We start from the raw sequence: 14,100 nt of genomic DNA, 5'->3' as shown, positions 1-14,100 counted from the left end.
ATCACAGTTGGAATTAGGTTTTTCTGTATCATATACTCTAGTCTATCTCCTCATTCACCCATCAAACATTTCTTAAGTACAGCCCATGAGCTTGGCCATGGGAATGGAAAACAGGCCCTGCCCTCAAGAGCTTGTCAATGCTACAAATGACATCAAAATGTTTTTCTTTTACGGAGTATCTCTGAAAGGAAAGAATTCAGAATTTGGACTCTGAGAGACCTGGATTCTAATCCTGGCTCAGCTAAGTGACTCTGGAAAACTACTTCATCTCTCTGGGCTGCACATTTCTCATATGTAAAATGGGGACATTAATACCTATTAATTGGATTGCTGTAAGGATTAGAGATGATAAAGTATAGTGAGGGAAAAAGGAAATGACTGGCACCTAGAAAATGGTACTCTTTTTTTTTTTAATCATTTTTGTTATGCTTTTTTTAAGTGGAAGTTTACAAATCAAGTCAGTCTCCCACACAAAAACCCATATACACCTTGCTACACACTCCCAATTACTTTCCCCCTAATGAGACAGTCTGTTCTCTCCCTCCACTCTCTCTTTGCATGTCCTTTTCACTAGCTTCTAACCCCCTCCACCCTCTCATCTCCCCTCCAGGCAGGAGATGCCAACATAGTCTCAAGTGTCCACCTGATCCAAGAAGCTCACTCCTCACCAGCATCCCTCTCCAAGCCATTGTCCAGTCTAATCCATGTCTGAAGAGTTGGCTTCGGGAATGGTTCCTGTCCTGGGCCAACAGAAGGTCTGGGGGCCATGACCACTGGGGTCCTTCCAGTCTCAGTCAGACCATTAAGTCTGGTCTTATGAGAATTTGGGGTCTGCATCCCACTGCTCTTCTGCTCCCTCAGGGGTTCTCTGTTGTGCTCCCTGTCAGGGCAGTCATCGGCTGTAGCCGGGCACCATCTAGTTCTTGTGGTCTCAGGATGATGTAGTCACTGGTTCTTGTGGCCCTTTCTGTCTCCTGGGCTCGTAATCACCTTGTGTCCTTGGTGTTCTGCTTTGATCCAGGTGGGCTGAGACCAATTGATGCATCTTAGATGGATGCTTGCTAGCATTTAAGACTCCAGACACCACTCTCCAAAGTGGGATGCAGAATGTTAACAGATTTTATTATGCCAATTGACTTAGATGTCCCCTGAAACCATGGTCCCCAGACCCCTGGCCCTGCTACGCTGGCCTTTGAAGCATTCATTTTATTCAGGAAACTTCTTTGCTTTTGGTTTAGTCCAATTGTGCTGACCTCCCCCATAGTGGGTGCTGTCTTTCCCTTCACCTAAAGTTGTTCTTATCTACTATCTAACTAGTGAATACCCCTCTCCCACTCTCCCTCCCTCCCCCCCTCATAACCACAAAAGAATGTTTTCTTCTCAGTCTAAACTATTTCTCAATTCTTATAATAGTGGTCTTATACAATATTTGTCCTTTTGCAACTGACTAATTTCACTCAGCATAATGCCTTCCAGGTTCCTCCATGTTATGAAATGTTTCACAGATTCCTCACTGTTCTTTATCGATGCATTGTGTGAATATACCATAATTTATTTATCCATTCATCCATTGATGGGCACCTTGGTTGCTTCCATCTTTTTGCTATTGTAAACAGTGCTGCAGTAAACACGGGTGTGCATGTATCTGTTCGTGTAAAGGCTCTTATTTCTCTAGGATATATTCCAAGGAGTGGGATTGCTGGATCGTATGGTAGTTCTATTTCTAACTTTTTAAGGAAGCACCAAATCGATGTCCAAAGTGGTTGTACCATTTGACATTCCCACCAGTAGTGCAGAAGTGTTCCAATCTCTCCACATTTATTATTTTGTGTTTTTTGGATTAATGCCAGCCTTGTTGGAGTGAGAGGAAATCTCATTGTAGTTTTGATCTGCATTTCTCTAATGGCTAATGATCGTGAACATTTCCTCATATATCTACTAGCTATCTGAATGTCTTCTTTAGTGAAGTATCTATCCATATCTTTTGCCCATTTTTTAATTGGGTTATTTGTCTTCTTGCAGTTGAGTTTTTGCACTATCATGTAGATTTTAGAGATCAGGCGCTGATCAGAAATGTCATAGCTAAAAACTTTTTCCCAGTCTGTAGGTAGTCTTTTTACTCCTTTGGTGAAGTCTTTGGATGAAGAAAAGTGTTTGATTTTTAGGAGCTCCCAGTTATCTAGTTTTTCTTCTACGTTCTTCATAATGTTTTCTATAGTGTTTGTGCCATGTATTAGGGCTCCTAACATTGTCCCTATGAAAATGGCACTTTTTAAATTAACATGTTCTTCTCTTGTCTCAGAACCCAGCAATGCATCCACATTTCTCTGTTTGACTTTCAGAGGCTTCTCCTAGTTAATCTCTTCAAACAGACTTCCCACTCTTCCCTTCCCTGCTCCCTTCCAGCTGGTCAAGGTCCCCATAAGAGGGCCCTGGTGAACCTCATTATGAATTCGTAGTGGGCGGTATGATGTATTAGAAAGAGCATGGAGACTGGAGTCAGTCAGACTGGGAAGCAAAGCTCACTAACTATATGATTTTGATAAAAATACTTAACATCTCTGAGGTTCAGTTTCTTCATCTGCAAAACAGGGATGGTATCATCTCATAGGATTCAATAGTAAACTCAATTAAATGAACAATGGATGTGAATATGTATTTCTTCACAGAAGATATACAAATGGCCAATAATCATATGAAAAGATGCTCAACATCATTAGCCATTAGAGAACTGTAAATCAAAACTAGAATGAGATACCACTTCACACCCACTAGAATAGCTAAAGTAAAAAACAGAGACAATAACAAGTGTTGGTGAGAATGTGGAGAAATTGGAATCCCCATACATTGCTGGTGGAATGTAAAATGGTGCAGCTGCTCTGGAAAACAATCTGGCAGTTCCTCCAAAGGTTGGAGTTACCACATGACCCAGCAATTCTGCTCTTAGGAATATACCCAAGAGAAATTAAAACAAGTTCACAGAAAAACTTCTACATCAATATTTATAACAGCACTATTCATAATAGCCAAAGAAGTGGAAACAACCTAAATGTCCATCAACTGATGAATGGATAAATAAAATGTGGTATATTCATATAACGGAATACTATTCAGCCATAAAATGTAATGCAGTATTGATACATGCTAAAACATAGATAAAACATCATGCCAAGTGAAAGAAGCCAGTTGCAAAAGATCACATGCTGTGAGATTCCATTTGTATGAAATATCCAGAATAGGCAAACCCATGGAGACGGACCACCACCCGTCTGTCAGTTTGCTGTGGTAGCTGGCACGTTGCTATGACATTGGAAACTATGCCACCAGTATTTCATATACTAGCCGGGTCACCCATGGTGGACAGGCTTCAGTGAAGCTTCCAGATTAAGACAAGGAAAAAAAGCCTGGCAATCTACTTATAAAAATTAGCCAATGAAAATCTCATTGTTAACTAGTAAAAAATATCTGTCTTGAGGGTCAAATTGACAATAGCAACTTGAAAGATTAGATAGGAACCTTAGGGGGCACTGAATTTATGTTAGTTGGGCAGGGGGACAACAACTCAGAAAAGGAGGGTAAGAATGGCTATACAACTCAAAGAAAGTAATCAATGTCACTAAATGGTACATGTAGAAACTGTTGAACTGGTGTATGTTTTGCTGTGTATATTTTCAACAACAAAATAAAATTATATATATATATACACACACATATGTGTATACACACACACATATATGTATAAAAACAAAACATTATGGATCACAACAGAATACAGGTAGTTCCCAACTTATGACAGTGTTTCCGTTCCGACAACTCCACTGTAAATTGGCTCTGATGTAAGTTGAATATCTCATTTTTTTTAAGCTTTCATTATTATTATCAGTATCTTTATAAATTGGATCTTTGTCTTTGGGGGTTGGAAACATCACATATAAAACTTATATATATATTTTAATACATAAATACCACAGTGTTGCGAATTACTTAATATGACCCTTCTAAACTCCCATGCAAATGAGGTGCTTGTGGCCCACCAAGGAGATTGGATAGCTCGCTAATAATGTAAATAAGGTGCATGGGACCCTTGTGGGGGTGGGACCATGCAAATAAGGTACACAGAACCCTAATGAGGGGATTGGTCAGCTTTGCCATCCTGCTAGGCTTAAAAGAACAGTCAATCCCAGAGCAGAGGGGGACCTACTAACACCAAGAAGAAAGAAAAGCTAAGAGTGGGGTTGTGACCATTGGACCTGGAGTCACTGTACTGAGACCTACTAGACTCAGAGGACAGAGGAAGAAAGAGAGCAAGAGGAAGAGAACGAGAGAGCAAGAGAGAGCTGTAACACGAGAGATGGCAAGAGGCAGCGGCAGAGAAGTGGTGGCAGCAGAACCAGGAGACTGGCAGGAGATGGTGTGTGGGGCTTTCTGGTCCATGAAGCAAGGTGGTTACAGTGGGCGTGCTGATCCAGGGAGCAAGAGAGCTAAGCGCCTTCAGGCAGGAGGCTTCTGGCAGAATAAGGTGCCTCCAGGTACCTGGTGGCAGACATAGGCTCACCGACGCATGGAACTAGAGAGTGCCTTTCGGCCAAGGCTTACTGGCTGGGTGGGATGCCTCCAGATACTTATCAGCAGAGCTAAAAGAGCTTTGTAATACTTGTCCCAGCAGGGCAGAGGCCACAGGGCCAGGGAGAGGCATGCCTATCGGCATAGCTGTGAAGAGGCTGTCTTGATTGAAGAACTGTACCCTGATCGTTCCTGAACCTGAACTGTAACCTGTTACTTCCCTAATAAACCCCATAATCATGAGTATTGTGAGTTCTGTGTGGTCACTGCAACAAATTACTGAACCCAGCAGAGACGCAGAGAGGGCTGTGGGAGGGATGGTAGGTGTCAGAATTGGTAAAAAGATTGGAGGGTGGAAGCATGTCTGACTTCTGCCTCATAGCAATCAGCCTTGGGCTGTTGATTTTGATTCTCCTTCCGCATTGTGAAGTTAGAGGAGGTCAGAGAGCCCACCCTGCCATTTTTACACATACATACATTAAAAAAACACACGAATCATAAAAATTTACTCTGATGAAGGAGAAAAGCTGGATGATGTTGGCATTTTGTCTGTTGTGGTACTAACTCCACTTGTGGAAGGTTCTAGGTCATCTGGATTATCCCTGGGAACGGGGACGGCATTTCTAGTCAGAAAATTAGTGACAGTTGTCTGTATGGCCCCTTTCTATTTTCCTTCATATATTTCGTGGTAATATCTGCTTACTGAATCTGCCTATTGACGTTAGCAAAGCGACCAGTGTTTGGGTTCATGTTTTTAAGTAACCAAAGCCCCCGATTTAGTTTAGAAAAAACTCCAGCTAATCCTTTTACTATAAATATTTTTGACAACTTCTTCCTTTTCCTCATTATTTTTCTTCTTTCCTCTTTGAAATCCATTAAGTGCTGATCTATCTATTCCCCTTCTTTGTAATCATCGGAGATACTAAGTTCTGAATTCAGCGTTCTTGACGTATGGTCCAGGATTCCTACCTTTGTTTTCCAGAGTCCATATCTCCCCTTCACATTATCACATTCAAAGGATAGGGCAAGGGCTTAGCGAAGGTAACCAGTGCCCAGGGGGTGATCTCTACGTCCCCCCCACCCCCCCAATTTCAAGCCAAATAGATGTCGATAGCAGTGACGCATCAGCAGAAACGCCTTTCCCCCCTCTTGTTGGGCTGCCTCAGTCAGGTGCCTCTCGTATTTGTGGTGCCTCAGAAAGTCATTCCGTGCCTCATCTAGTGCCCCCTTGGACTTGTGCTTGGGGGCAAATGTCCCCCTCCACCCCTCTTCACTCTGGGGTGGGGTAAATTCTTTAGAATCTGTTATTCATTTATCTATAGACCCATCAAAACTGTCTGAATCTCTTCTACTTCTACTCTCCATCTCTCCTAATTTTCAGAGTAGCAACATACCACAGGTATCTAGATTCTCTTTGATTTGTCCTGTAATTACTCTGAGTTCACCCTTTCCCCTTCCCCCAGTCCTAACCAAAGCAGTATTCTTTCAGCTCCAGGGATCCTCAGGGGCAGGGCTGGCAACAAGCGGAAGGAGCCTGCTCTTTTTACCTCTGAGTTAGCTATGCTGCTTGGTTGGTCAAACTTGGTCCCTCTGCGCTCCCCATCCCTACACCTGCTTGCCTCTCCTCTGCCTTTTCTTTGAGATGTTAAAAACTCGCAATAAAAAATAAATACAAAATGCTGTAATTAATAGCCAATTCCAAGCCAACCAAGCATCTCTACTAATAAACCTCAACACTTGCAAAAAGAACAATAAATTCTGCCCCTCTCTGGTTCTGAGGTGGTCTCTTTTATATACTCCATGTGTATGTGTATGTATGTGGGTAAGTGTGTCTACATATATATTTATTTTCCTTTATTTCCCATCCAGGGAGGGGCAGAATAATGAACTGCGTGCGTCAGGGAAGATGAATCTGAGATACTAGGGAGCAGTGCAGTAAAAAGATTAAAGTGTTATTATTGTTGGTTTTTTTTCCCCCATGGTCCATTGTGACAGCTCGACCGTCATCTGTAAAAAATGTCTCAGCGAGAGATAATCATCGGAAACTCAATAAAGCGTCAGGGGGAGCCTCAGCCCCCATCAATCACTGGGTGCCTGGAAAATTTCAGCCCTCTGTCTCCCTTCCTGCTATCCATATAAATGTCTCTAATATATTTTGTGTGGTGTGTGGGACCTATCCCTGATTCAGAACTTTTGATGAAAAAATATTTATACACAAAATATGTAAATCAGTTAAAAATCATAAGACTAGTTCTTTGCCACCCCATCCTGCTTTTTCTTATTTTTATAAATGCAAAAAAATTTATTCTTTTTAATAAAACATGTCAACTAGTCAATCTCTCGCTCCTAGTCAAATATATACATATAGGTCTGGAGGGTTAAAAGGGTAGAAGCAATTAACTAACGGGCTGATAGACGTAGTCTCAAAGCCGGCCAAAATGCCAGACGGACTGATGGTGCATCGTGCATGCTGGTGACTCTGTAATGGCCAAGGCTGCTGAGAAATGACATGTAGAACCACCAGCCCTGGAGATGTGACAAGGCTCTGCATGGGCCTGGGCAATGATGAGGAAGAGGGAGGGACACTGATTAAAAGTACTTGTCAGAGAGTTTTTGGCCTGGTCAGTTCCTACGCCTTCCAAGACTTTGGACAAGCCAGAGGTTCTAACCTAAGTATGAGGCATATACAAGCTGAACGGGTTGTTGAGTTCTATACAAGAGCAGGAGACAGTTCGGCTGGCATTTGTCATCATGTCTCTGCCTCAGTTTCCTTTAGTGCCTACATCATAGGGTTGCTGTGAGCATATAGTATCAATAAATGTTACCTGCTGCTGCTATCATCATTGTTGACATCTCATCATCACCTGCCCCTGCTCCTCCACCATGGAAGAATCAGTTCCTGCAATGCCCTGTCTTCTAGAACCATCAAGGCTCCCCTCTGTCTGAAGGATAAAGTCTAAGCATCTTGATCTGGCCCCAGTCTACTACTGTTGCATTTTTACTGCTCACTACTCTCAAAAATGAATCTTCTGCTGTGTGGATGCGTCACCATAAGGAGTCCGCTTGCTGGCCTGAAACTTATTTTTCTGCTTTCCATTTAAGAGTTTTGGACATAGAACATCCCTTCTCTACTCAAACCCAACTATACCAACCCACAGAAATCTTTACGAAACCATCCTATACTTTGAGGCTCAACTCTCACTTTATTTCCTTGACTGCTTCAGTCACACAGATTCTCTTTTCTGAGCTCTGACAGTTCATGTCATTTGTACCTCTGACTGAATCCTTGTCAAATACTCTCTTGGTCATGTCTTCAATCTTTATTAATATTAATTACTGTTATTGATAACATCCTACATTTGCACGATGTCTTATATTTTTTCAAGTGCTTTCAAAAATACTTCAATTTGATACTTACAACAAGCCCATGAATTAGGAAATATTATTCTCTACAGATGAGAAAATCAAGGCTCAGAGAGATAAAGAAAACTGCCTGAGGTAACACAGTTTAGGTAATGGCCAAGCCATTCCTTGGACTCTAAATAATATTTGGCTGTTTGCTGATAACAGTTTGCTACCACAAAAAAGCATTCGGAGGGCTGTTTCAAAGACTCTGAATGTAGTTTCATAAGGATATGACGAGGATAATGATGATGTAAAAACAGAAGCTTACATTAATGGAATTCCTTCTATGTTCTACGCTTTAGGTTAGAGATAAATATACTACCTCTAACTCTCCCAATAACTTCTATCTTACAAATAAGCAGACAGCCTCTGAGAGGTGCAGAAAATTGCTCAAAATGTCACAGTATCAAGTGTTCTGCACACCCATAATACCATAATAGGCCCATAGCCTCTCTAGGAGTGAAGCCTAAGGGGGCAAAATAAGGTCTCTTCCAGGGAAGTGAAGGAGTCCAGATAAGTTTTTTAAGCAGTTCAAGCACAAAGCCACAACACCTGTATTCTAGGCCATGCTACTCAAAGAGTGGGTGCCTGTTAGAAATGCAAATTCTTAGGCCCCACCCCAGACCTACCTAGTCAAAATCTCTGGGGGTAGGGTCCAGGAATCTCTTTTAAACAAGCTCTCTAGGCAACTCATATGCATGCCACCTGAGAGTCTTATTTCCTTGAGTGACTTATTACTCCCATCTGAGCTTGAGCTCTGCTGCGCCTGTGCAGGCTGGGCACGCAGTGGGTGCTAGGTTAACATAGACAGCAACCAGATGAGTAGATGAGCTGGGATGAGCCCACTTTTAGGCAATGTTTTAGGCAGGGGGAGAAATATTATAGAAAGCAGTTCCATTACCGCCAGTGGGGACTCCTAGCCACCTCCTGAACGCCAGGGCACTTGTCCACTGGTTAGTGATGCGCCAGCATGCACCGTCTTGTCCCTTATCTGAAGACACAGAGATGCAGAGGTCAGCTGGAGCAGGTCAGGACCTGCATGCAGCCCCTGAAGGTGGAGGTATAAGGAAGGGGCCCACTGGGGCAGGTGGGGTTGGCCCTGGCAGGTCGAGCCTGGCAAGCTAGGCCCTTTACCACTAGACAGACCCTATGCCGACCCAGCTTCTGCACGACTCATCTTTATTCAGTTGTCACTTGCAGCCGAGAAGAGAAGCTGATTTACAGCCTTGTTCTGGCCACGTTTCTGCTGTGTTTTATTGTTTTAATTGTACATATGAGAAGCGCTCTGAATGCTCGCTTGCATTTCTGACAGCCCAGACACCCCATGTTTATAACAGTTACTTACAAGCAGCCAGCGGCATCCCCAGCTGGGCGACTTGTTTACTGTTACCACTCATTTACTGCCTCCTCCACCTGAGGATTGGGCCCTACCACCCATCACCCAGCCACAAGTGGAACTCTCCTGGAACAGGCACGTGGAGCTCAAGGCACTGAATGGAATGTGCTTGAGACAGGGAATGAGTTGGCAGAGGAGCAACAGTGATCTCCATGTTCCCCCCTTCATTTGTCCCATCTCAGTGCCTTTGCTCAAGCTGTGGCCTTACTTGGAATATCTTTTGTTGTTTTCCCTCCTCTTCACCTTTTAAAGCCGAAATCAAATCCCAGTTCTTCTAAGTACACTACTTGTCCTGATGGTGAAGCTACAGACTTTTGGAACCTTAGAAATCACAGGGCTGATGTGGACCTTGGAGACCATATAATCCAAGGCCCCAGGGCAAGAATCCCCTTTACAGCATTCCTGATGGGCACACGTCCAGCTTCTGTTAGTCACCTTGGAGTGGTGCGTTGCTCACTCCTGAGGCAGGCTTCCTGCCTTACCCTGAGCCAAAATCCACCTCCACAGAGAAATTCTTCATCAAACGTCACTGTGCTTCAATTACATACATCTCTAATCATCGTAACAACCCTGTAAGATGGGTTACAGATGAGAAAACTGAAATTCAGAGACCTTAAATTACTTGCTCACTATCACACATTTTTATCACACAGCTAGTAAGTGACACAGCTTAGATGAACCATGACTGGCTGGCACAGAAGCGTGACTTTCCTCCAGGGCACCATCGTGCCTCTGAAGACACCAACCTGACAGTTAAGAGTATGGACATAACAGTCAGGCCAATAAGGTTTGCTTACCAAGCAGACCTGGGTCACCTGCACTAGCAAGTTTGATCTCTACCCAGAAACACTACCCTTGAACAAGGGTAGATGATGCTGTAAGGCACTCAGCTGAGCAGGCTTCTTTCTAAGAGGCAATACTCATGGGTAATACAGGAGCAGGGTTTCCCTAGGAATGAAACAACTGATGACACAGTCTCGGTGAGGAGGACAGAGAAGTTTCTTTCCTCTCTAAGCTGTGTCTGTTCTGAGCAGACAGAACAGATAGAAAGCTTCTCTGAGGGAAAAACAACTCGGCTTCTCCGGTAACTTTCAGGCTTCTTGCCCTGATCCACTTCACCTCTCACATCTGAATGCTGGCATTCCTGAGCAAGGGACATGTCCTTAACTTATGCCTCTACCCCCTTGCTTTAAATTCTTTCCTTGGGCAATTTCACTCACACCTGTTGTTTTAACTATCAAGCAAATGCTGGTGACTCCTAAATGTCTATCTCTTGTCAGACTTCTCCTTCGAGCTCCAGACCCACAAATCAGAAACAAAGGTGTCACCATGGATGTCTCCTCTTCCATCAAGCCCCACATTCCACTAAGACTCAATCTCCTTGTAATATTTTTCTAACTTCTATTTTCTCCATTCCCAAAGATCACCTTTAGAAATTTCGAGAAAATTATAATGCATTTTGGGGGAGAGGAGCATAGCTTCTCAATGGGGCTTATCACCCCAAAAAAGGTCAAGAACCATTGCTAATCTCGCTCCTCCAATTTCATCCACCACCCCTCCAGAATGGTCCCCTGCTTACAATCTTTTAATGGTCTTCAGGATACAATATTCACTCCCTAGAACTGTCTTACAAAGTCCTTCCCATGTGTAGCCCTGCTTACCTCTCCAGTCTTGGTAAACGATTCCACCCGCAACCCCCCTCCTCACCCCCATGTCATCGTGCTGTGTTATTCCTTCTGCTTGGAAGGTTCACCCCACTCAGCCTGCCTGGTAATCTGATTCATCCTTAAGACCCAATCCAAAGTCACTTATGCTGTGATACTTCCCAGACACCAGCCTGCTCACAGAGTTCATTGCTTTCTTTTCAGAGCGACCTACATCCTTTGTACATCTACCTTTGCATTTATCACTCTGTACTGTGATTCCTTATTCACAGCTCTGTCTTCTCAATTGACTGGCAGCACTATGAGGGCCTAGACCATGTATATCCACTTTTATATTCCCAAGACCTAGCAGAGTGTCCAGTACTCAGTAAATGCATGTTAAATTATAAATACAAGAAACGAATAAGCAATTACAACCATAGAACACTTTACAAATCACACATTTTATCTACTGATCTTCATAACAATACCGATAAAGTAGACAAGACATGCATTACTGGGGTTTAAGGAGGGCTTGCCAAGGTCACAAACTATAATTTACCACCTTCCCTGAGTACTGACACAGGCTGAGGCTCCCAGAAATGGCTATCAAAAATCTAGTGAACTTGATGGACTTTGGCACTGACTCTATGCTCTAATACTGAAAGTCTGTCCAACTTTTCTGAGCCTACACATTCTACGCAAGGGAGGATGTCATGCACCTCTTGTCCTACTCCATCCTTTTCACACCGCCCCCATCCCACAACTCAGATAACTGCCCATGAAAATGTCAATCCAATTCAAAGAAAGGAGAACCATAGGACTCTCTTGTTTCTACCTACTTCATCAATGAGAATGACTCAGAGTTAGGTACAGTGTCTTGCATACAGCAGGCACTCAATACATATTGGTTGAATGGATGAAAGAATGAAATAGCCTTAAATAGAAAATGGAAAGAAAAAAGCAATTAAGAAAGAGCTAAAGGCCTTGAGTGGTAAGGAGAGAGGAGAGCCCGAAGATGGTGCTAAAGGAATATAACTCTTCAGGCCCCTGAGTCAGAAGCAGAAGCAGGGTACATGAAGTAAAGAGAGCAGAGCACATCCAAATTGATACACCAGGGAGAATAAGATAAGAATAAGGCAGGCAAAGGTAGTCTGGAATTAAAAAAAAAAAAAAAAAAGGGTGGAGGGAGGTAGAGCTTGAAAGCTGAAGCACAGTGAATTTATCAATAATTCCTGACAAAATTCTTGAATGTATTTTTAAAAATGGTTCTTAAACACTTCATAGATTATTGGGCACCAGGATGGGTTCCCTAAGAAAGACATGAACATGTCAGTATAACCTAATTTCCTTTTTGGAAAGAGTTATTGGAAGAGAAAATGAAACAAATGCTAGGCACATTTTTGAGAGAAATCTGAGCAAATTTCTTACAATTTTGGGGAACAAGATGGAGAAACGGAGGCTGGAATAGAAAGAAGTTTGGTGGATTTATAGCTGGTTGAACAAACATAATACCATGAACGTTAAACAATGGATCAAAACAGTCCTGGAGGATAATTTTTTGTCATATGCTTTGGGATTCTGTACTTAGTAGAGTTCTAACGCACATTTTAATCAAAGATTAGCACATAAAGTACATGATAGCAGGAATCTTATCAGTCTAATTCATTAGTGCCTAGGACAGTGCCTGGTATACATAGGAATGTGATCAATAAATATTAATTAAACAAATGAACTCACAGAAAGCCTACTCATTAAATTTGTAGATCATACAAAATAAAAAAAGATTTTAATATTTTTATCTTTATTTCATGAGAGATATGATAGCCTTTTCCAATTTTTTTCTTGTCCATTTATCTATCTGGAATGTAGGCAGGCTGGTATAAGAGTTAAAAAGAATTCAGAGGAGGCCGACCAAAAAAAAGAAAATATCTAGAACACGTATTGGCAGACTATAGCCTAAGGGCCAAATCTGGTTTGCTGCCTATTCTTGTAAATAAACTGTTATTGGAACATTTATATACCATCTATGGTTGCCTTTGCACTACAGTGGCAGAGTTGAGTCGTCATGACAGAAACTGTCTGGCCTGAGGAGCCAGACTATCTGGCTCTTTCCAGAAAAAGTTTGCTGACCGCTGATCTAGACTGTTGAATGTAAGCTTCAACCTGGAGAGAAGCATTAGAACACAAAGCTACAAAACTTGAAAGCAGACATGGTCTGCATTGGGAGAAGCATAGAGGGCAAATCAAGAGAAGTGATATTTCAGTAATGACCTTGAGAAAGTATAGTCTATCCAGAGGACGAGATAAGGACAGAATGAAAATAACACCGTTTGAAAATCAGTTGAACGAATTGTAAAACAGGAGAAAATAGGGAAATGGTTATTACCTTAAAATAGCTGAACTGTGGGGCAGAGAGACAGGGCATGTTCTGTATGATTTTCAACTTTAGTACAAACCGACTGTAAGAGAGAGTTTGGGGAGGCAGGCTTCTGAATAAAACGAGGCTTCTTTTTTTTTTTTTTTAAACACAGTTAGAGCTAAGAATGAAATGGGTTGCCTCAGTAAACAGTCTGATGCTAGTGTCAGGACACTGCAGCAGGGGTTCCTACACTAGGGGGTGGGGACTCGTGTGACTGTGGAGGTTGGACTAGATGGCCTTCCAGCTCTGAGATCTTGTGAAATCAAAAATGTTTACTGAAACTTTCTGAGATTCTGAGAGCAGATGAGAAGGCACCCAAATAATCTTATCCCTCTTACATGGCCCTGCCCCCTAAGCAAATGTTCCTCCTTGATTTTTGGTGAAAGCACCTGAACAGAAGACAGAGCTGAGGGTGGCGATTTTGTGCTGAGTGTTTATGTTTGAAACATAAAATGAACATAATTCCTCCAGGCTCAGTGAGTAACCCAAGGAGGCATAGGTCATGGTCCGCACATGCAAGAAACTGTCAGCTGGGAGGAGAGAATGACATATGGGCAGATCAGAGTTCAAACAGACATATAAGAGGCCAAGATCTAGAGAACATTCAAAAGAGCAGCTGAGGGCAGGTTGCTATTACTAGCAAGTACAGGGAAGGCTTTTGTGGAGGATCT

At 42.5% G+C, this 14,100-nt stretch overlaps 1 protein-coding gene across 2 annotated transcripts in view; it reads right to left on the bottom strand.

Annotated features, from left to right (window-relative positions):
* Positions 1 to 14,100, bottom strand: part of CLPB (caseinolytic mitochondrial matrix peptidase chaperone subunit B) — a 181,537-nt gene that overhangs the window by 99,157 nt on the left and 68,280 nt on the right. Inside the window, exon 5 of one of the 2 annotated variants that reach the window (XM_049889949.1) lies at positions 8,870 to 8,959. The exons of the other annotated variant lie outside the window; for it this stretch is intronic. Coding sequence (XP_049745906.1) covers positions 8,870 to 8,959 — 90 coding nt within the window. The remainder of the gene's footprint in view (positions 1 to 8,869; positions 8,960 to 14,100) is intronic. 2 annotated transcript variants of the gene reach the window in all.

Source organism: Elephas maximus, chromosome 7 (assembly GCF_024166365.1).
Source record: "Elephas maximus indicus isolate mEleMax1 chromosome 7, mEleMax1 primary haplotype, whole genome shotgun sequence".
Lineage (NCBI taxonomy): Eukaryota > Metazoa > Chordata > Mammalia > Proboscidea > Elephantidae > Elephas > Elephas maximus.
Note: the sequence above shows the minus strand (reverse complement) of the source record. Positions and strands in the feature narration are given on the sequence as shown.